Consider the following 23894-nt stretch of genomic DNA (forward strand, 5'->3'; position numbering starts at 1 on the left):
GTAATATTTAGAAAGTTTTATAAGGTTAGATTAACAACTGAAATTTTGGTTGGTCCAGTATTCTTATTTAGAAGGGAGATGGTTCATTATATTTAAATGCTGACAAAGTGGCCAACAAGGTATGTTACTGGTGCACAGTGGCAAAGTGTATATGTTATTGCGTGTTCATGGGAACTGATAAAAACTGCATTGGTAAAAGAAATCTTGCTGGTATGAACTCTATCTTACTGAAGAAATGACAGATCTTGATCAGACAGTTGAATTTTGAGTCCTTTCCTTGAGTACAAGGTACACCTTACTAAAAAAGCACCCATCATGTCTTTGATATGTTAGGTTCCTTCTGAGTAATTTGTCTACTGGTATCAGGTCTCCACTGCTAGATACAAACACTTACTAAACATAGTACAAGCATCTGGTGGTACATTACTTTCTCTCTCTTCAAAAAAACCCGCGTTTGTGATTAAACACTGTACATTTAATGAATGCATTTGTAAGGCTGGGATTTTATAGACATAAGAACCATATCATTTCTAGTTAAGGTTTCCATAGCAACTCTAATATGCCCCCTTTGTATACTTCTAGTGATGGGTCAGATAAAATAATCCTCTCTCTGTTCTCCAGATCACTTAAAAAATTGAAAATAAATACAGGCTTGCCTTTTAAAATCTCAAAACACTAAATAATTATTACCCTTACCTTGCCTATTCTTCCTAACTTTGCATTTTAAAGAACCTGGCAGGTACCAGCAAAGAACAAACAAACTCAAAGCTAAATAGCCTTTGGCAAGATCCCGAGCCCAGTCTTGAAGATAAAAGGGATTTATTAGTATAGAAATATATGAACTTTCAAGCAATTATGAAAACAACTTCAGCTCCTAACTTTTGGGTCAGATCCATCCTTTAACTTAATCAAACTCCCAAAATATCATCATGCTGCTTCGAAGCTAGGCAGTGTCAGAACGATAGCCATTTTGTATATGGCAAGGACTTCTTCAATTCCTTAGCTTTGCCTAGGATACAGAGCATAAAAGAAGCTCACTGGTTTCTGATGTCCATTTAAATAAGAGCACAGTTAGAGTTAATGCCTCCTCGCTGGAGTTTGGCTTTGTGCCTATGCATCTTCTGACTGTTTCTAATTTCTCTCAATTCCATGTATACATCTGCCCTATACTTGTATTTTCTGTGGTTTTGTACAGGTGAAGAGCACACTGCTCATCCTTTGTGAAAATGGCTTTGTTCTCCAGGTTCCTGCCCCTCTCCCTGAGGAACACGATACAGTGTCCACCTATCAAATAAAAAACCTGCCGACGCAGTACTTCCATTTTTATAGTATTAAATCCCGAATCAAGGTAAAAAACTTTCCTGTGGAGGAATTACATGTTCTTCATGTGCCAGAGGACAAAACTACCCAAAAAGGTTTCTATTCCTTGTATTCAATCATAGGTATTTTGCTAAGCTTCTTGAAGAGGAAGGCCAGGTAGAGTCCGTTTTCAACATTGGTAATTAGAAGTTGTTGTTTGCTTACTCAAATAGAACATACATCACACTGAAAGCATGATATGCATTTTGATTAGAATTAGAAGACAGAATTAGTGAAAGGGAAATGGTTTGGTAATTTGGTAATTTTCAGAAAAAGTATGTTTCTTGTGGTTGATGTTAGCCCTGTAGGAAATTGCTTTGAACAGTCATAAAACAATCATGTGGTCACTTTGAGGCAAACATGAAACATCTTTTTTTTCAGCAGTTATATATTTCTGGTTTTTTAAAATGTTGTAATAACTTTAAAGGTGTGTTTTTTATTTCTGAATGAGAACTAAACTCCAGTACCTAAAGGGGGCCTATAGGAAAGATGGGGAGGGACTCTTTATCAGGGATAGGGTGAGGGGTAATAGCTTTAAACTGAAAGCGGGGAGATTTAGATTAAGTATTAGGAAGAAATTCTTTACTCTGAAGGTGGTGAGACATTGGAACAGGTTGCCCAGAGAAGTTGTGGATGCCCCATCCCTGGAAGTGTTCAAGACCAGGCTGGATGGGGCTTTGAGCAACCTGGTCTAGTGGGAGGGCAGGGGAGTTGGAACTTGATGATCTTTAAGGTCCCCGAAGCATTCTATGATTCTATAACTAGCATTTTAGAAGATGTGTGGGGCCAAAGGAGTTATGACAGCTCTCAGCTGTAGTTAATTTTGTGAAATTAAAAAACAAGCTGATGACCCCTTAGGAGCAGAGCTTCAGTGAGCAGGTGCTCAGTCACATGTTAAGTCCATTACAATCCAGCAGCCTCTCTGATTCTATTCTTAACCCTGTGACTTCTCTCCATTCTCTATTAACTGCTTCTGTCTTCTGAGTGGTGCATTACTGAATGTCAAGCAAAGCCTCATATCTTGTTAAAACTAGGAGGAAGTCAGCTTTCAGGAGAAAGATTTCTTGGTTTTCTCACAGGAAGAACCACAAGAATGATCATAAAGCTAGCATACATACGTAAGCAAAGACTGGAAGAATTTGTGTGGATTTTTGGAGTTTTTGGGTTTTTTTTGTTTTGGATTTGGTGTTTGGTTTTGTTTTTTTAAGTTAGAAAAATATTGTCGGGAGACACTATAAATCTTTAAAAATAAAGTTTTCTACAGAGAGAAAGAATATTAATTACTCTATCTGTCCTCTAGGAATAGATCAATATTTAATAAGTTGCAACAAGGATGGTTTAGATAAGATGTAATGAAAGATTTCTAACAGAAAGGGTGGTGAAGCACTGAAATAGTTTGCATACGCTGTAGAGTCCCCATAGCATCTTTTAAAGGGTAGGTCAGACAAACATCAGCTGATAATATTTAAGGTTTAGCTGATTCTGCTTTCAGGCAAAAGAATGCTGTTTTGTGATACTTTCCAGACCTTTCTCTATGATTTGCTATCTAATATCTTCTTAGAGATGTTTTAGAGAATATTTGATATTTGTTTATGCTAAAGTAGGCTTGAATGGAAAGCGGTTTTTAAAGGTTTTATAAATCCGTAGATGTCTTCCCTTCATTCTTCAGAAGAAGTAAAATCCATTACTGCTTCTCTTTTTACTTTACATCAGTAATACATTAGAATTTGGGAATCTGAGTTCAGCTTTCCAGTGCTTTTCTTTCTTCTGGGCAGGCAGAGGACAGGGCTTAGGAGTTCTGCAAAAGTAGTATGTGCTAATAGGTGTTAATTTTGGGAATAATGTCTCTGAGGAAATGCAGAAGTCTGCTTCTCATGCAGAATGGTTTCCGCTTGAAAGGACAACGAGTTAAAGTATTTCGGAGGAGGGAAATGGGGGCATTTCCACTAGAGACTCCCATGAAGTCTGGTTGATCTCTGCTTAGTTGAAGGAAAAGATATAAATATATAAAATATATAATGCCAGGACCACCTTGGATTTCATTTATAAGACTCCTTCAGACAGTAAAGCATGGAGTGCCTTTGTTTCATATCTTCATGTTTCTCTGCTTGTTGTAATAGCTGGAAGAGGAGATTGCACTGAGAGAGAAAAAAAAGCAGGAGAAGGAAAAAGAAAGGCTTGAATGGATAAAGCGGCAACAGGAGATGGGAAAGGAGATAGAAGAAGAACCTGAAGAAGAACCCCAAGAAGAGCCATTGCCACCTCTCTACATACCAGAGGAGCCCAGTCCCATCCTCTGTGGGTTTTATTCATCACCAGGAAAATTTTGGCTTTCCTTGGTAAATCAATTTTTATTTCATGTTGACAGGATTGCAAAATGTGGCAACCTTCCCTTCACATCTGGGTGCCTTAGGAAACTGATTATTTGAAACCTGCTATCTCTAGGACACAGAATCGCCTTCATACTTGATAGTTTCATTGGTGTTTGTGAAGTAAATCAGTAGTGTTACTCCAGTTCAGATTGTTCAGTAAATTTCCAGTACGTGTGCTTCTTGGTGATGCCTGAATGAGCACAAGCAGAAGGTAGAATCTTTAACATACTGGTAATTCCAATAATCACTTGTTATTCCAGTGATCATGATAGCTTTTTCTCTGTGGGTAAGTAGGACCACTAAATAATTGGAAGTAATATTTTCTAACCTATAGTAGACCCTTAAGAAAGGAAGAATTATTCTGAAAATTGCATTTACCTGGTCAGCTGCTTCAGTGTTCTTTTGTTACCATTTCTTTGTTGTCCTTTTCCTCTTCAGGGTGGGTATGACTCAGGCTTCCTCTATCATTGTGAATTCAGCTCAAATGATCACCAAGAAGACCCTGAAAACAGGCAAGATGAACCCTTTGAAGTGATTCCTATTGAGGGTACCGACAACAATCCCATCCACCGAATATCCTTCTGGTAAAGCATTGTAGTGTAACAGTTAGCTTCATGATAAAGCTTGATTGAACTTGGAAAGGAGGAGGGTATACTGCTTTGTCCTTTTTTTTAATCACGGGTCAACTGTAGTATGCAGGAACTATCTCTGGTTTTCCTGGCATTGAATTTCACTTAAAATTCCTAATGGACACTGTTGGTCACTGTCTGACAGAGTAATTTTAAAAGCCCTTCAAAGATGAAAATGTCTGATTTCTAATTAAACTCTGATTAGCACTCAAACATCCTAGATTGTAGATCTCCAGGAGACCCATTAAAAGCCTCTGGAAATTGTAATCATCAGAACAGCAGTTCTTTTTGGTAGTTAGCAAAGAGAGGACATGGTTAGCCCTTGATGAGAACATATAGGGATCAGTCCATCCCTCTTGTGCAGAGAATACAGGCTTCTCAGGACATTCTGTGAACTGTACAAATGAAAAGGGTAAACTATTTTCAGACTCCCAATATTAGGTCCACTGTAAGGCTAGACATGATCTGACTCTAAGGAAGCAGGCTTAGTTCAGGCTTTAGTCTACAGCTGGCTGCATTCACCACCATCCGTACTAGATGGAGGGCAGGGAGGGACAACTGTTTTTCTGGTTCTCAACTTGGTGTCTGTTACCCTGCACAACTCAGGGCTGAGACCAGTTTCATGATACCCAGCAAGTGCTGGAACATTCCCGAGCAGCCAGTTAGCTGGAAAAAAGTTTGTAGTAGTATCCCACATACTTGAAATGGTCCAAATACTTTGCTCCCAGCTTACAAACTTGAGAAGGCTATGTTTATTCAGATAGATTAGTTCTTCTAAAGAAGTATCACATTTTGAGCTGTGGCCTTACTCGTTACAAGTTGCCTGTTATTACTGTTTCTTGTTGCTTATTTGACAGTACCAGCAGACTACTGATGTTCTGTGGAATGCAGAATGGTGCACTGCGTGTTTATCCCCTCAAAGATAAAGACCTCACAGTGAATACCCTGAAGGAATACTGGTCCTTCAATGTACATGACAATGGTTATGGCCAGATCCAGGGGATCTGTTCTAGTCATGATGACAGGTTTCTCATTACCTGTGGCGGAGATGGAAACATTTTTAGTTTCAACATCTTGTCTCCGGAGGATGTTCACAAAGAGCTAAAAGCCAAAATTCCTTCTCCTAGGGTAAGTTGCTACCCTCTATCGCTGAATTAGGCCTATTTACATTAAAACTACTGCAGGTGGGAAAAATCCAGTTCAATTACTTGGAATCATAGATCTCTCATAGCAAAAGCTGAGGTTTCCCAAACAATTTGAAACAAGAGTTCTTGCAAAACATTCCCTAATAAACAGGCACTATAACTGCATTGTTCCATCGTAATGTTTTGTGTTTTTCTCCAAATAAGCATAGTATGTGGTGTTCATATGTAAAATTCTACTGTTTTTTTTCCCACTCAAAGGTGTGATCATGCATATTCCTAGAATGAAAGAACCACAAGGATTTGTCGTACTTAATCCCTGTCTTGAATTTAGTTCCAGTAAAGTATGATTCTGCTCTAGATGGGGATTCTAGGAATAATATTGGAGAATACCGAATATATTGTTTCTCAGTGCATCTAGTACCATCCATATACAAGAAGTTGGACCTTTTAAATTTGCAAAATAATACAGCATGAAGCTGATCCTGTTGGTCTTTCACTCTTGGACAACATTAGCAGTAATGATTTTACAGGTGTCCTGTAATCACTGTAGACCTTATCACCTTTAGCATGTTTGAAGAGATGACATTGAAACTCAATAACAGTTCTACTGATAATACACAAGAAGAGAGAGGTGTCAACTCCCCCATTAAAAATATTCAGACTTAATTGAATCATTCAAAATTGCACACATTTAAAAAAAAACACTCTTGAGTGCTTGAATTAAACAAATATAACTTGAAAGAAGCAGTGAGACCTGTGAAGTAAAGAAATGCTGTCACACACATTGAATTTTGCAGTAGGTATACATTCAGTACAGTTTAAAAATCTTGAAAGTGTCAACATAAAAATATTTAAAAGTTGAATTTGTTTTAATATTAGTTGGTAACTATGTTTTTAAAGATGCTTAACAGAAAGGAAGTTGTGATTTTTTGGTCATTTAGTTAAATTGTTCACAACTAGTTGGAATTCTAAGACTAGACTCAAAATTATTTTCTTAAACTAAATGAATGATTGGAACCTGTGATATCAGAGCCTTGCTACCTCCAGTATTACAAGTAGTGAAAAATATAGAATTATAAAGCATATATATAGTTTTATCATTTTGAGTATGTTAAGTAGGTCTATATAAAGATCTTTATGGTCAATTTCTATTGTACATATTAGCAACATTGCTTAATGACTATCCTAATAGAGTTTTTTCCTTATCGAAGTGTATCTTCATTAAGTATCTACTCTAATTTTAAGTCATGTGCAAGATTTTAAAAATTCCATCTTCATTAAATGTAATGGGATTCTTAGAGAATCAAATACAAATCCTCTGAAACTAATTGAGTTAAATTACAGATCAATTTAGCATGACTGTATTCACTGTAGGATGATAGGCTCCCCTCTTTTTTCAGAGCGTGACTGCCTAGGGAAATGAAGCTTGTGTGACTGTAGTGTCCATCCATCTGTCATTCTTCACAGCTAATAATTGTGAACCCATTATGCAGTCAGCAGAAGCAAACCAGATGAATTACACATGTAACTTGGAATTAGCCCAGGATATGTCGTCTCCTGTCAATGTGACAGTGAGGGGAGACAAGAGAATTGGGTTTGGGGGATAGAGAACCAAAGATCCTATTGGACAGAGTAAGGTTTGGACAAGCAATGATGTAATGGTTAATGTTGATGGGGAGGATATAGGATTTGTGTTCTCTACCCCTAAGAACTATGCTTCATTAGTTCTTTGACACCTAAACCAAATAAATTGCTTTTTCTTCTTGAAACATTAAAACCTGGTGTTTAAGGCCCATATAGCAATATTGATCATGAAGGTTTATTTAGGTTTTGTGAGAGGCAGTGGGAGCTCTGTCCTAATGTTTGTAAAAAGCTTTATTGTCTGTTGAAACTATTATTGCTTGTTTAAAGGCAAGACAACATTTTTATTCCAGAGTGGTCTTGAGAAGGAGAAGGCTGCTGAAGACATTGAGGATCCCGATGCTGACAAGTAAGAGATGCTTAGACAATGATGAACAAGACTTTCAAGTGTTGGTAGCTCTTTCTTCAGACCACGTATTTATTTTTGCCTCCTAAGAAGAGGGAGAAATTAGCCACCCTGAATTTGGATAATTTCCTTGTTACACACACAGTTTTTTCAGCCTTTCCCTCTATTTCATCTACTTTTCCGTGGTAGTAATTTAAATATGGTACTCTGAGGCTTGCTTAGCTTCAGACTACAGAGACACAAGGTCAAGGTCAAAGCCCCATGATGTTAGGACTTTACAAATGTACAAGATGATTCCTTTCTAAGTTCCCTTCAGAGCCATTGAGTTCATTGGGAGTTTAATCCTGTTAAGGAAATCTAAAAAATTACATAAGCTGTAATCTTTCCTCTCTTCCATTCAGATAACACCATTTCCTTTTTCATGTGTTTTCAGCATTGAGGAAGTCAAACAGAAAAAGGAGTATGAACGGAAAATGAAGGAAGCTGAAGGGAAAAAAAAAAAGAAAAGAGAAGAGTTAATTGCACTGAGGCATGAGTTTCTTCTTCTTCTTCAAAAGAATCAGGAGTTGCCCAAGCACATGCAGCTGCACAGAGAGGTACATCTGGTTTTTAAAAGGGTCATTTACCTTTAGGGGCACCTTCTTGTAAAATGTTGCTACGTGATGTGTTGGGCCAACCCTTTGGATTAAGGTAGTTCTATGAATATATAATTTGATGGGACTTCTGAGTCACAGCTAATGATTTATGCCATTTAAGAAGCATGTGAGAAAAATGTGGTTCTCTGTGGAGATCTGAATAGCTCCTGAGGTAAAGGACTGTGTTGATGTTCCTGGAATTCTAGCACCTGGGCAAAAATATTTATTACAAAAACCTAACAGCCAGGATAATGTGATGCTGGGGTTTTTTTTGTTTCTGCAGCAGTATGAGATGGACCATAGGATCTTTGAGGAGCTGGAGAGGCAGACAGCACAGAGAATCCAGTCAGTACAAAAAGAACTGGCTTGGGAGCATGAGAAACACTTGATCGGACTGCAGAAACTACAAAATCAGTAAGTAACATGTTTCTTCTACTTCTCCCTCTGACCTTGCATGTGGCTTATCACTTATGATGTTGTACCTGCCACAAGGAAAAAGAATGTCTTTTTTTTTTTTTTCCTCTCATATAATCAATATTTCTTCTGTTCTGTTAGTATTCTGTTCTTATTTTACTTGGAATATACACACGAGTATATATTGATATTTGGGTGTACTTACTTCTTTTGAATCTTTGGTAAAAAATCAAATTTTTACCAAAAAATGCAAATCAAGGAAGTAGCTTCATTCTGATTCACTTCTATATGAAGAAAACTGGGGGGTTTTTTGAGGCTGTTTGCCTGGATTTTTGTCAGTAAGTTCAGTAAGATCCAAGAACTCTTACTGGAACTTTGAAGAATGACCTATGAAATGAACTCCTGTTTTTCAGGCATGTCGCATGTCTGTCAGATATTGTAGTACCATTGCTAACACAATGTTCCCTATACAGTTTAAAGTTATGAAATGAACTTTCTCAAGAACACGAGTTTAAGCACGAGGTGCATTTTGGGTTGATTTTCTTAAATCTAAGTATATAGCAAAAGATGAATTCCTAAAAATAAATACAGGATAGAAATAATACATAATAACAAAAACACCTTTCCCAGGGTATGACTGGGAAAGTTTTTAATCAGTCCTTAATGGAAGATGAAGGATATTGTCATGAAGAACCAGGCATAAGTTTCAATATTGAGAGGGGTGTTAGTATGTTTAGTTTTGAGCATCTCCATTCCTAGATTATATAAAAGTCAATACATAGTGTCAGATGTCATCATGCTCTTACTTACTGACTTGTGAATTTGCATGTATTGATTATATATGCAATAAGTAAATTACATTATTCATGTCCTTTTGGTCAAGGAAAAATGGTGGGTTGCACCTACTGACATCAGACAGTTTTGTCTAATTTGACTTTTCAGATTTCGGGACTCACTGGAATTTGAAACTGTTGTTGTTCACGCTATTCAAAGCAACCATCAGATTTCCACCTACAGACTTCTAGCAATGTCTGAGAAATACTACCAAGAATGTCCATCATGGAAGAAGACAGTACTTAAAGGAGAATGGAAAGAAGCAGAAAAAAAGATCATCAGAGAGACAAGGCGTATGCATAAGGCTAATGATGAGCATTTAAATCAGTAATATGGTTTCAGTAATATGGTCTTTCATCTCTGTTTGTTTTCCTGAGTCCAGGCTAAAGAAATTATAATTTCTTTAGGTATAGGTAAAGAAATATAACTGTGGTATGTTTGGTTTTGTTGGGTTTTTTTTAGTACCTACATACGTAGTAACACACATACATAGTTTTCCACGTTTAGGTCAATCTCAGCAATTGTCTGTCAATCCTGTGGGTAGAACGTGACTGAGTTAAATCAAAGAACCTGAATACATTCAGAATATGCACTGCAGTGGAACTATACTGATCGACACTGGTTCTGCAGGAGCTGTCCCAGGCAGTTTCCAATAGTTGGGACTGCACTGTGCTGCATGGTATTTACATCTTCACATGGTTATTTTTAGGTTCGGATGATAGAATTTTCGAGGATGAGGTTGAAGAGCTGAAGATGCCAGAGATCCGAAAGCCAACCACACGGTATATAGAAAGCAAACGCAAACAAATCAGAAGAATTGTTGAGAAATCTGACAAGGTGAAAGCTAAGATCATGAAGAGGAAGGCAGAGTGGGATGAATTGTGAGTCTTGGACCCTGTGCTCTTTTAGTTCTGCTTCTTGTCTGAGGTCAAGTAATGCTATTTAGCTGTCATATGGCACTATAATCTCTCTGCCTAGCTTTTTGTATTCCTAATGGCTGTAACTAAAACAGATGAGTTTTTATGTATCTCTGAGTCTCAAGAGAGCATTAAAATCTTGCAGTTCATTTCTGTTCTTCTAAAATACTAAGAAAGTAAAATTCAGCAAGGTAGATGCATCTTCAGATAGGGAATAAAAAGGTGTCTAAATGGATCATGACTGAGGGACATCTAGACCATTATAGGGTTAATTCTCAGTTAACCCTACCAGCACCACATAGAGCAGATCCTGTAACAGCTGGATTAGGTCAGTTATGCTAGCATCATGGCTGTTATGTGAGCATTTGTGATATGCCTTCATGTTCCATGCTGGTCTTTATCTTGAGAGGCAAGAAAGAGGGACAAGACATTTGTGAGTGCTCATGGAAATACAGAAGTTCTTCATTAGGAGGTGAATGACAGGGAATGGGACCAATATAGAGTCAGAATACAAGGCTTTTTAAGGTTATTAAGTGTTTAACGGTATAGACTAGGATCAGGTATTCTGTGCTGCAGGCTTGTGGAGTGTTGACACTTGGCTCCCTGAGGATGAGAGCAGCATGTACTTGCTAAACCCAGAACTCAGTCCAAGTGTAGAGATTTAACCTGTCACATGGCAGAGCTATGTTATAAGAGGGTTTTATTGGAAAAAAAAAAAAATATCTGAGGGTTTTGTTCAAATGTGCAAGGATATTCTTCTCAAAGTAGCTGTTGGTTTCTGAAAGAGGTGTGTGATTCTTGATCCCTAGCTCACCTCCCAAGCCTTGCTGCAGAAATCAGAAGGTATGAAATGACCCTAGTTCTTCATCTGTATCTTTTCTGTCTTAAAGTTCAGCTTTGTTTTGTACCTACCAGATACGAAAGCAAACCTAGTGATGACTATGAGAATCCCAAGGATGTTGAGGACATCAGAAAAGCACAGGAAAATATGGGATGTTATGAGCTGAAGACTGCCACTAATTACAGAGTCCCTGAACACAAGCATATGAATGCTGCAAAGAAGGTGATGCAACTTACATCACTGGAAGTGTTGGTACGTAACCTGATTCATTGATGTGTGTATTTCCTACTTTTTAGGGGAGAGAGGGTAGTGTATTAGTCACTGAAGAAATTTTTTGAAAGGAAATAAAAGTGGATGTGGATATGGATCAAAGAGGCCTTGGAGGACAGACTGTCTTGAGTCAGCTTTAGTTTCAGATCAGCCTTTCTCCTGTGAACTGTTAGTGCTTCACCAAACTCAAACCTGAATCAATCCAAGATAGCTCTCAGCTGGCTCTTTTTAAATGAGAAATTACCTTTTCCAGTGCTTCAGCAGGAACATCTGTCTTCTTGAATTCTTCAAAAAGTTGTACCACCTAGTAACTGGTATCCTTAAAACACTAAGCTAAATAACCCCTGCCATCAAATACCTCTACAAAAACAGGGATGTGAGAAAGGGCAAGTTTCTTGTGTAGCCTCCCAATATTTTCACTTTGGCAATTGCTCCTTCTGGATACTAAGCATTGGAATCTTCCTGAGAAACCAGGTCTTTTGGAGCTGCCTTTCTGTGGCAGGACTCCTGCGGCTACCACACATCTTTTAACCACAAAGACACAAGAAGCTCAAATGTTGTGCAGTATCTTTGTTGCTTTCCTTGTGACTTCTTTCCCCCCCATCCTTCTTCTCATAGGAACTGTTTTTAATTTTATTTGGCTGGAGTGCAGAAGAATGACATTTATTTAGCTAAAAGAACAATGAAGAAATATATCTATTGAGGTTGGAACTGTCTAGTTTCTTTTTGGTAGGAAGCCTTATTTCTTCCTCCTGACAGAGGAGCCTCTTTTCTGTATGGTTTATCTTTTTCTGGTGAAGTGTAAGTTATGCTCTCTGGCCTTGAATCTTCCCCAGTCTTATCCTCATGAACCAGTTGCCTAATCTCAGGCCCTTCTTGGCTGGGTTGCTTTGATAGCAAGGCCTAAGCATCACAGAAGCAATGCTACAGTCTCAAGGAACTTGTTGGATCATTTTAATCTCATGCTTGGGCTCCCGTACTTCATTGTAGTGCTGATGTTACTAGATACCCAGTGTTTAACCTAACTCAGCAGGACAAGCCAATACAAACAAGGGAAATAGTTTTTGTTATGAATTCCACGTTTATACAGATGAATTCCAGTTCCTTCAGGTGGCTGGTGTATAGGGTTGTTTTCTTTTATAAAGATCAGGGAAGTTTCTGCCAAATACATTAATATTAGGTCACATTTTATTATTATTTCATGTGAAAAGAGTAAATTTATACAGTGTCTCCTTATCACAGAATGACTGAAGTTGGAAGACACTTCTGATGTGTCAGAAGGAGGAGGGCCGTCAAGACCAGGTTGCCCAGGACCATGTCCAGGTGCCTTTTTAATATCTCCAAGGATGGAGGCCCCACAACCTCAATGGACAACCTGTGCCAGTGCCCAGTCACCCTCACCCTCACAGTAAAAAAGCGTTTCCTGATGTTCAGAGGGAACCTCCCATGTTTCGGTTTGTGCCCATTTCCTCTTGCCAGTCACTGGGCACCACGGAAAAGAGCCTGGCTCTACCCTCTCTGCATTCTCCCTTCATGTATTTATGAACATTGTTGAGATCCCTGCCTGAGCCTTCTCTTCTCCAGGCTGAACAGTCCCAGCTCTCAGCCTTTCCTTATAGGAGAGATGCTCCAGTCCCCTAATTGTCTTAGTGGCCCCTCACTGGACTGTCTCCAGTAGCACCATCTCTCTCTTGTACTGGGGAGCCCAGAACTGGACACAGCACTCCAAATGTAACCTCACCACTGCTGAGGAGGGATCACTAACTCTTGATCTATGGCAACACTCTCTAATGCAGACCAGGATAATGTTAGCCATCTTTGCCACAAGGGCACATTGCTGGTTCATGGTCCACTTGGTGTCCACCAAGACCCCCAGGTTCTTTTCTGCAAAATTTCTCTCCAGCTGGGTAGCCCCCAGCATGTACTGGTGCATGGAGTTGTTCCTCCCCAGATGCAGGACTTTGCAACAAGTGCACTTGCACTTGTTGAACTTCATGAAGTTGCTGTCAGCCCATCTCTCCAGCCTGCCCCTCTGGATGGCAGCGCAACCCTCTGGTGTATCAGCCTCTCCTCCCAGTTTGACATTATCAGCAGACTTGCTGAGGATACACTTTGTCCCATCATCCAGATAATGATGTTGAACAGAATTATCATTACTGAATTCTGAATATAGAATTATTACTGAGGTCTGCCTACAGGCCAAGCGAGATGCAAACAAGTTGTTACAAATAGGTTTTGCTCTACTTGGCTGTTTAATTCCCATCTCTGACACCTGATATGTGTCACTTTTCAGATCAGTGGATCTTCATCTTGAGTTGGAGAATGGCAACAGCTGAATAGTCTAAGTTTTCTGAATTGACTTTGGGACTCTGGATAGCTGGAAGGCCTGAAGAGAATTTCTTTTGAAAATCTAGTGGCTTGTATGAAATCCAAAAGCTTGTTACTTTCTTACTTTTAATATTGCTATCTACTATGCTTCAAAAATTCAGAACTTTGTTCCACTTCTAACCACCTGCAGTAGCTGTGATTTCAGCTTCAACATCATGTATAAAAGACAAGAATCTTATCTGCCTTCCAGAACCTATGTTTATGGACAACTGCTTCAGTATCTTTGAGGTTATGTGAGATAACGGCGTTGTTTCAACGACTATGTCAAAGAGGTCTAGATTTCTGTACAGCTGTGCATTTGGCAGTGTGTACAGTAAACGTTCTCTCAGGTCTGTTTCTTTTGTCTTGGGAATGGAAGCTTGCTTTACAAAATACTAAAAGAAATCTAGTTTTCTTTTTGTTAGTGTGTTATTTGTACTATATGCCTGAAAAGAAGGCCATGTATCAAAACTGAGATACTCTCTGTATTTAATGAGAGACAGCTCAAATAACTAATTATCTAAAACCCACAGCTTATTTTCACAGCTTCTGTCTGCTTTCTGCACTGCTTCAACATCTCAAGTCAAGAAACTCACAATCAAAGTCAGAAACTGAGAGAATGGGGAAATCTCATTTCCCATCTTATACCTTTATGATTTTCTGTGAAGGAGAGGAAGATAGGTGGTTTCAAAGATTTTAAAACCACAGAGAGAAGGACAGCTGTTTAAAAATGCTCATGTGTGGAGTTGGTACAGAAAAGAAAACTAGTATGGAAAGAAGGAAAGTCAGTATGACAAACCTGTTAACCGTTACTTGTGTTGGGGAAGGCAACATACTATATAAGTGTTCCTGGGGAATACTACTGACATTGTTTTTCCTTTGCAGACCCATAAGAAGAAAGTTAATATGAACAAAGAGATCATGTCTTTGCGGGATCTCAAGGTTTCTATTATTGATGAAATCAAGTGTTTAGTGCAAGAATTGAAATCCATACAGGCAGCCTTGGATTTATCAGAACGTCTCCCTCTTCCCCTGATTCCTCAGTTACACCCAGATGAGGTTCCTGAAAAAAAATTTGAATATGACAGTGACATCCTCCTGAAGTTCAAAGAGGAGCAGGAGGCCAAGGCAAAGCTCCAGGAAAAACTGGAAGGGTCTCCCTCTTCTGATGTACTTAGGCATGGGTTTCTTCGAGCTCCTTCCATTAAGGAGATTGACCCCATGGCACAGGTTGCAGGTACACAAGCAATGGAAATAGCATCATCTGTGGTCACAGAGCAGCGAAAGGTTTTGGGGACTGAGAAGGCAGAACCAACAGAAATGGAACTGGAAATTTTAAAGAGGGAGAAGATAAAAAATCTATACTTGCAGGAAACCTTGGTTAAAAAGGTAGGAAATCAAAAGTTATTTTTGTGAGATTGAACAATCCCAACTGCATCAGAAATAAAACCAAATCCTCTTCCGTCTCAGGATTGCAGTTACTCTTGCCTTCCTGAAGTTCAGGAAAATGCTACCTGGTGCAAGTTTACAGTGTAAACCAGTATTAATCCCTAACTGTGACTGTGTACTAACTATTATTGCTTGAAAAACAAATCTTAGATTTCTTATTGATTGTTCTGTGAAACTATGAGCTTAGTGGCCAAAAAATGCAAGTAAAATGTTAGAAGAGGGGAAAAAAGGAGTATCACCACAACTTTGTAGTTTCATGGTGTTCTCAGCTCTTAAATGACTGTAGTCCTGACCCTTTGGTCTCAAAAAGTGATTTATAGAGTTAGAAAAGGTACAAAAGAGAGTAACCAAAATGCTTAGTCACGCAAAAGCTTCTTTAAAGGGCACATCTAAATGTATAAAGTGTCTTTGACCTGGAAAAGGGGCAGCTGAAAGAGTTGTAGCAGAGGTGATAAAATTATGACTAGCAAAGAAAAGGAGAGTGGGAATCATCTCTTAAAAGAAGGATAGATATCAAATGACATGGTCATGTAGAAAGCTTGAAATATGCAGATGGAAATAGTTTTCCTATCCAACAATAACTAAGCTTTGGAACTCAGCGTTAGGATGTGGGGGAAGCTACGGTATGATAAAGTCTGGAAGAAAAATCCCCTCAAAGCTGTTGAATACAAATATACTGCTTCAAGCTCAGGATATCCCTAAGTCAGAGTTTAGGAGGGTACAGAGAGGAGCCTGCCAGAGATGTTCAGTTGTTTGCTCTATTTCTTACTGTCTTTTCTCTAAGTCCTGCTATTGGCCATTGACTCTTTGGTCTACTTCAATATAGACAGCTTTGTGTTCATGTGTGGGAAGATTTTGAGGAACATCCAAATGCTGCTGTGACCATATAAGTTAATGTTGGCAGCTGCTAATACTGATTTAACTGTAAATGTCTAAGGGGACAGCCAGCAGGTATTCTGAAAGAAGTCTGTCAAGGAAGAAGACGTATTTATTGCTACATCTGGTATTGTTCCATGAACTACTTCAGGCTACTGTAAAACATTCACTGAAGAGAATGTTGTTGCCTCAGTTTTCACTGGCAACCTCTCTTCCCACACCTCCTGAGTGGATGGACCACAAGACAGGGACTTTGGGAATAAAGTCACTCCCACTGTAAGAGAAGACCAGGTTTGTGATCACCTGAAGAACCTTAAAATACAGAAGTCAATGGGATCTGATGAGATGCATCCCAGAGTCCTGAAGGAATTAGCTGATGTAGTTGCCAAGCCACTTTCCATGATATTTGAAAGTCATGCCAATCAGCTGAAGTTCCCAGTGACTGGAAAAAGGGAAACATTGCACCCATTTTAAAAAAGGGTAGTAAGGAGGACCCTGGGAACTGCTGACCTTCCAGCCTCAACTCTGTGCCTGGAAAGACCATGGAACAGATCCTCCTAGAAGCTATGCTAAGGCACATGGAGAACAGAGAGGTGATTTGAGACAATCGGCAGGGCTTCACCAAGGGCAAGTCCTGTCTGACCAACCTAGCAGCCTTCTATGATGGAGTAACTACATCAGTGGACAGGGGAAGGGCTACGGAAGTTATCTGGCTGGACTTCTGTAAGGGCTTTGACATGGTCTCCCACAACATCCTTCTCTCTAAATTGAAGAGAGATGGATTTGATAGGTGGACTGTTTGGTGTATGAAGAATTGGTTGGATGGTTGCATCCAGAGGGTAGTGATCAATGGCTCAATGTCCAGGTGGAGATCGGTAACAAGTGGTGTACCTCAGGGGTCCATACTGGGACCTGTACTGTTTCATTTCTTCATTAATGATAAAGACAGTGGGATCGAGCGCACCCTCAGCAAGTTTGCAGATGACACCAAGCTGAGTGGTGTAATTGACATGCCTGAGGGACGGGATGTCACCCAGAAGGTCCTGGACAAGCTCAAGAAGCTTGTTGCACCTCATGAGGTTCAATAAGGCCAAGTATAGGGTCCTGCATCTGGGTTGGGGCAACCCTCAGTGTCAGTATCGGCTGGGGCATGAAGGGATTGAGAGCAGCTCTGCCGACAAGGACTTGGGGGTACTGGTGGATGAAAAGCTGGACATGAGCTGGCATTGTTTGCTTACAGCCCAGAAGGCCAACTGTATCCTGGGCTGTATCAAAAGAAGTGTGGCTAGCAGGTTAAGGAAGGCAATTGTGCCTCTCTACTCCATTGTTGTGTGACCCCGCCTGGAGTACTGAATCCAGCTCTGGGGCCACCAACATAAGAAGGACGTGGACATGTTGGAGTGGGTCCAGAGGAGGGCTGTGAAGATGACCAGAGGGCTGGAGCACCTCTCCCATGAAGACAGGCTGAGAGGGTTGGGGTTGTTCAGCCTGGAGAAGAGAAGGCTCCGGGGAGACGTTATAGTTGCCTTTCAGTACTTACAGGATGCTTATAAGAAAGACGGGGACAGACTTTTTAGCAGGGCCTGTTGCAATAGGACAAGGGGTAATGGCTTTAAACTAAGAGACAGGAGATTTAGACTAGATATAAGGTAAGGAAGAAATTTTTCACTATGAGGGTGGTAAGGCACTGGAACAGGTTGCCCAGAGAGGCGGTAGATACCCTATTGCTGGAAACATTCAGGGGCTCTGAACAACCTGATCTAGTTGAAGATGTCCCTGCTCATTGCAGGGGGGTTGGACTAGATGACCTTTAAGGTCCCTTCCAACTCTAACTATTCTATGATCCTCTAAGAGTAAAATACTTCTGGGATGGACTAGGATGCAGTGAAACACTCCTGTGAAGCCCTGGTGATTCTTTTACTATTGTGCTGAGAACGAAGACACATTTGGGATTTTACTTTGTCTTTCTAAGCACTTCAGTAATCCATAGTAAATAGCATGGGCGAGTTGTTGATTTGGCAGAGAGAGCTTTTCCCTTCTGCTCCTTTCTCTAGCTTTACATGTTTAGCTCCACTCCTAATACTTTCCCTGTTCCTCATTTGACTCTCTGGTATGCTCCAGATCAATGCACTGGTGATCAACTTTGATGCTGAACTTCGCTTTCTGCGGCACAAGAAACTGAAGCTGGATGTGCAGATGAAAAGTGCTGACCTGCGCTACATCACGTGGTATGAAGAGCTGCTTATCCTGAAGAACCTTGAGAAACATGAGAACCTTCTCCAGGAGCATATTAACAACCTCATCAGTGAGCAGGAGGACATGCAAGTAAGCAGGCCATGTGCCTGGATTTAACAGTACCGCTAATGCATGGCTTGAAACAAAAGCAAGTCATAAACTAAATGGTGGCATCTTTTTGCATCATTTTAGCACTGATCCAATGTCTAATGCTAAATTTTGAAAAATAAGAAACTCTTGATGATCAACCTAGGATGGTTGCTTTTAACTTCCATAAGTTAATCTTTTCATAATCCTAAGAGTTGTATTTTAATAGGTACTTCAAGGTGTAGAATAAGTGGCAAATAATATACTTAAATTTACAAACATACTTCTAGGTTTTGCTTGATTGAAGCATGGATTTAAAGAGAGAAAGACAAGTTTTGCATTTCTAGATCTTCACAGATACATCCTGTATATGCACACATGGGTTGTACCTGTTAACTGAAGTAGGTTTTTTGTTCATTTAGTCAAAATTGAACAGCTACCTTGCACAGATGGAGGACAGAAAGTGTGAGATTGTAAAGCTTCAGGAATGTGAGAAAGCTCTTTATGCCAACTTTCAAGCATCCCTTGGAGAAGGCAATGAGTTTGCCCATTTTCTGACCAAGGTTCTGAAGAAGAAAATTGAGTGCACGGAAAAAAAAGAAGTTGAAAGAGAAGCAGGTTGGAGATACTGTTCTTTTCGCCTTATGGATTTGTTTCACATACTTCCGTGCGGACAACTAAATGTCTCTCAATTTAGCTGGAGCCCTGGGTACATGCAACACTGAACTCGGTTCAAAAAAACATAGATCAGAGCTACCCAGATTTGTTTATATACCAACCCATGTTCTGTGGCAGCCATCTTGAATGATAACAATGATGTAATTCAGTCTCTAACATGACTACATTTGGTCTGATGACAGATCCTGCAATTTACTTCTTGTAAGTCAATACTGAGGACTGATAATTGGTATAAAGAAGAGGCAAAGCTTTAAATAGATGCTTCCTATGCTGTACCAATGGGAGATGTAGATAAGTGATTAATTACTCTGCCACATTCATGACATTCTCCTTTAATCTGTCCATTGACTAATGAGAGATCATAGACCTAATCTGTAGTTATCTATTAGTCTAAATATATTATGAAAGGATTTAATTTATCTTAGTGACTTGGTTTTAAACTGTTAGGGCTAGGCAGCCTTACTGAGATGAAATGCTTGTGCTCTCTCTCTGACTTGGCTTTTGATTTCAAGTGGGACATGATTAGCAAAAGCGCAGACAACAGTGATGCTTTTGTGACAGCTTTGTGCATCCGTATTTTGCTTGGTTGATTAATCTCTGTAGTAGAATGGTAAACCCACAAAGTTTAAATTCCTAGCACATATAAAGAGTGGGAAGCCCCCAAAATGTGCCAGTGTTATTTTTGGCACTACTAGATGATCTCTCTCTCTCTCTGTTTTTTTTTCTTTTTTTTTTTTTTTTCTGTGAAATTATCAGATCAATACAATGGGCAGAAGGTGCCTGGATTCACATATTACCAGGATGATCTTTCATGGATTATTGGGATTGTGTTCACCAACACACTGGCATAATACGGAGCTAGTGGGTCTGGGAGTGTTCTGCAAGCCAGCAGTACTGTCCTTTCTTCCAGGTGAAGAAGATGAGAATGAAGAGGAGAACGATGAAGAGTCCAGCTTGGGGATCGATGAAGAAAATTCTGGATCTGAAGATGAAGTCTTTGATGACACTGTTTGCCCAAACAGTACCTAAGCCTTCCTTTCCTTGGGTTGACTACTTATTTAGCTTTAGGAGCAATATTGTGTGCTTGAAAAGAAAACACAGAATTTTTCATTATTCATTTCATATTAATGCCATTAAGGGCCAGATGTGTGTACCCCTCCTGAGTGCAGCATTTCTCCCCAGGAAATCTCAGTGAAAATAATGAAACCACTGGTAGTACAGGGTACCCTAATTAAAAAGTTTGGAAAAATAAAACTTTGCTAAGCACTAAGAATTAATTATTTTGCATAAAGAACCATTCACTATTTCACAGCTGTTTTCTGGAAAGAAAAGGCTCCTCTCGGGAGTGGAGCTGGAGCGGGGCTGTAGCTGCTCTCTGGAAACCTGCTGCCCGGCCTAGCTGCATCCCTGTTCAGGGAAGTTCTGCTGGGACCCTTCCGTGCTGTTAAATTAAGCTCTTTGTTACCACCTCGTGGATTGATGCAGCAATTGCCTGTTGCTGAGCTGCTCTCTTAAGGGTAGCTGTGAAGTTAATGCTTTACTTTGCAAAATCCTCTTCATTCATTCATTCAACAAAAGCAAGCAACCCACCCCCCTTTTCTTTTGTGTGATTTTCAACTAGTTTGGGGGGGGGGTGTGTGTTTCAAAAAAACCACAACTTTGAGTGATATGTCAATAACTGTGTAACAACGCTGCTTTATTTTTAGTTAGAACTTACCAACAAAGTACCTTATATTTTTTTAAATTGGATTTTAACATCATTTCCATAAATTGAATTTTTGATTAGCTCCTCATTCATCTCCTTTTTCAATGAAATGGAAAGAAATGAAGATTTTTACTTTTTATTAAAAAAGTCCAAATTACTAATTTCATAGGGAAATTACATGTTGTATTACCCTCTTCATATTTGTCTCTTTATGTGTCATTTGCTTTGCCTTTATTGGACTCTTTTTTATTATGCCTGCTGATTTGGGCATAATTATGCACTTGATTAGTATGACTGAAATCACTGCACTAGATGATAAAAATTCACTAATCTTCCTTACCGTGAAACAAATGAAACAGATCCTATGAGCCACACCATTGTTTAAAAATAGAGCTATAAATGACCCCTACAGCAAATTCATCATTTATAGTGAAGGGTGCTATGGATAAACAACAACTACAAGTTCACATAATTGAAGATTATACTGTAACATGTATTAATTACTGGGACTGCATTAGTTACAAAAGCTAACTTTTGAGTACTTCACTTTGATGCATTTAGTCTTATTTCTGGAAGCAAATTGTCTTGACTGAATGTAAAGAAAATGATGCATCCAGGACATTCACCCCCTCATGGAGGAACGTGGCCCATGTGGTTTATGTTTGAGAAAGCTGTAGGGAACCAAGAAAATGGACTTATTATGGGGAAGCTCTGGGCAGTGTGCACAGTAGGAGAAGCTACTAGCTCAAGCCTGCAACTATAGTACAGTCATAATAAAACTAAGCTATATTTTGACTCTTTCCTTCTCAGACTGCAGCGAGGCGCTGTTCCAAAACACCATCCAGCTCCGGCAGAAGCGGTTAGACATTGAGAAAGCTTTAACAGAGGAGAAGAAAGTTGCTGCTGACCTCAAAAAGAAATATAATGCCTTGGTCAAAAAGGTATTGAAGTGTTTTTCTTCTCAGCCAGTATTGTCTGGCTCCATTACAGTGAAAGTGTTGTGCTAGTGATTTTGACTAAGATTTAAAAACAAATTCCTAAGCCTTTGAGAGGCCTCAGTTTGGGTAGAGATATCTGTGGTAGCACAGAGACAGGAGGCAGCTCAACATGGGTCACCTGTCCTCCTGAAAAGGGTAAACAAGGTGGTCCAACCTTAGCTGCTATGAGGCTGGATCCAGGTTTGGGGTCCAATTCCTTTCCAACTGTCTGACCATCCTGCAGCAGCAGAAATGGGATTCTCTGCTTCAGATGAAACACCTGGTGTAGCCTGGCCTATCCTCTGTGCATGAATTTGGGGATGCAGAGATTAAAGAATACTTATCCTAACACAAATGCAGGTTAAAATAAATGCATAAAAATGTTATTCTTCCATCTATTTCTTTTGCTTTTTGTTATTTTATTTTGCTCTTTGTCATAGTAATCACTGAAAAAACTCTCTTGGTGCAAGTTTTCCTTTTAGATTTTTTTGAGCTCCTGCATTCATCAAGACATTTGATTTATATTACTTCAAAAATATCTTAATTTGAAGGGTTATCCAGGATAGAGAGAGGGTTCTGCCAAAATAACATTACACAAGTCTTGCTTTTATTGTGTCTCAGAAATGTTCCATCAAATATGCATAACTTACAGCATTTTTTGTTTAGTTTTTAAAAGCTTTCCTAAGTGCCAGCTGCCACATATTCACCCTGGGGTCTGACATTTGAGTCTGAATTGTTTCTTTCTCATGAAGAATCAATAAGCATTTCCAGGCAAAACACAATAAAAAGTATCTTGCAAGCTTGGTAGATCTAGAAGTGTTTTAGACGCTAAACAAAGCAACTGTCTCTGGATACAGGGCTTGTCTTCGAAGGAGACATTTATAAGTGTACATGTGTGCAGAGGTATTCAGGGTAGAATCTTGCTTAAATATGTAGATGATCCTCGTATTTGCCTGTGAAACTCATCTATCATAGTATGTTTAAAAAAAAAGCATAATGTTTTCTATACTTCTTTCCCTTTGGATCAGGAACTCTAACATAGAACCTTGCTGCCTTATGTATTTGAGTAGTGCTGGATTTTTGTTTGTCCACAATTTGTCTTTCTGCAGGCAAAAGTAGTGGAAATCAGTCTGAACACCACAGAGAAGGAACTGGAGACCTTTCAGTGGGAAAAGCAGCAGAGACTGAATGACCTATATGTAGTTGTGCCTTTGAAACTCCATCAGGTAATTCAAGATGTTGTACATCTGCAGGTGCAGAATGGCTTACGTGCAGCTAAATAATGGTGTTACTGTTCTTTGGGGCCCTTAGTTCATGATCCACCATAGTCTCCTGGGAGTGAAGTGCCATTAATTGAACTTCATGCTGTTATTTCCTCTAGATTTTTTTTTTTTCCTTCTCCTATACTGACAGAAAAGACTTAAGGACAGGCAGGTCAGCCCATTCTGAAATGTGCATAATCAAGTGTTTTATATGTTTGGCATGGGATTTTCCTTCAGGCCCATACCTACTGATATTCTCCTGGAAAAAAAAAAAAAAAAAAAACAGCCCAAAAACTGAACCAAAAAAGCCCTCAAACTATTGAAACTAATGGGAGTTTCGCCTGATTCAATAATGCTGGATTGAATGCAGTGCGTTCATCTACACAGCTGTTAGCACAGGGATGATAAGTAGAAGATGAAAAGGAAAATTCAAGACAATACTGTTATTTCCTCTGGGCTGAATCAGAGAGAGAAGATAGGCTTTTGCCTGTTCTGCCTTATATACCTCTGAGACAAGCTCAGCTCTCCCAGTTTGTTCTATCTCCCTTCATTAAAAGGTTGGTAAGAAAGGCAGAAGAGTCTAAGACCTGACTATGCAATCCTGCAGCTCCCAGATCATTCAAAAGTACAGTTGACAGGGAGTCCCTTACTCCCCCTTTGTCCCAGGTCCAAGGGTAGACAGCTTCATATGTAGGCAGTCATCACAGCTATAAGTAGTCTTTAAGCTTTGCTGAGTGGTTGTGATTCCGTGGCCTAAAACACTTACATTACTTCACTCATTAGTTCTCTAATGCTCACACATCTGTTATCCAGAGAAATCACCAGCACACTTAATAAGTAAAGCCAGCCTTGCTT

The 23894-nt window shown here is 39.5% G+C and overlaps 1 protein-coding gene across 1 annotated transcript in view; it reads left to right on the top strand.

Annotated features, from left to right (window-relative positions):
- CFAP44 (cilia and flagella associated protein 44) overlaps positions 1 to 23894 on the top strand; it is a 46495-nt gene that overhangs the window by 19710 nt on the left and 2891 nt on the right. The window contains exons 15-30 of the mRNA XM_074152259.1: positions 1196 to 1348; positions 3480 to 3698; positions 4170 to 4315; positions 5218 to 5488; positions 7440 to 7495; positions 7926 to 8088; positions 8411 to 8541; positions 9484 to 9668; positions 10085 to 10256; positions 11208 to 11385; positions 14656 to 15159; positions 18217 to 18420; positions 18840 to 19035; positions 20006 to 20116; positions 21611 to 21741; positions 22887 to 23003. Coding sequence (XP_074008360.1) covers positions 1196 to 1348; positions 3480 to 3698; positions 4170 to 4315; positions 5218 to 5488; positions 7440 to 7495; positions 7926 to 8088; positions 8411 to 8541; positions 9484 to 9668; positions 10085 to 10256; positions 11208 to 11385; positions 14656 to 15159; positions 18217 to 18420; positions 18840 to 19035; positions 20006 to 20116; positions 21611 to 21741; positions 22887 to 23003 — 2937 coding nt within the window. The remainder of the gene's footprint in view (positions 1 to 1195; positions 1349 to 3479; positions 3699 to 4169; positions 4316 to 5217; positions 5489 to 7439; positions 7496 to 7925; positions 8089 to 8410; positions 8542 to 9483; positions 9669 to 10084; positions 10257 to 11207; positions 11386 to 14655; positions 15160 to 18216; positions 18421 to 18839; positions 19036 to 20005; positions 20117 to 21610; positions 21742 to 22886; positions 23004 to 23894) is intronic.

The sequence above is a fragment of the Numenius arquata genome, chromosome 1 (genome assembly GCF_964106895.1).
Source record: "Numenius arquata chromosome 1, bNumArq3.hap1.1, whole genome shotgun sequence".
NCBI lineage: Eukaryota > Metazoa > Chordata > Aves > Charadriiformes > Scolopacidae > Numenius > Numenius arquata.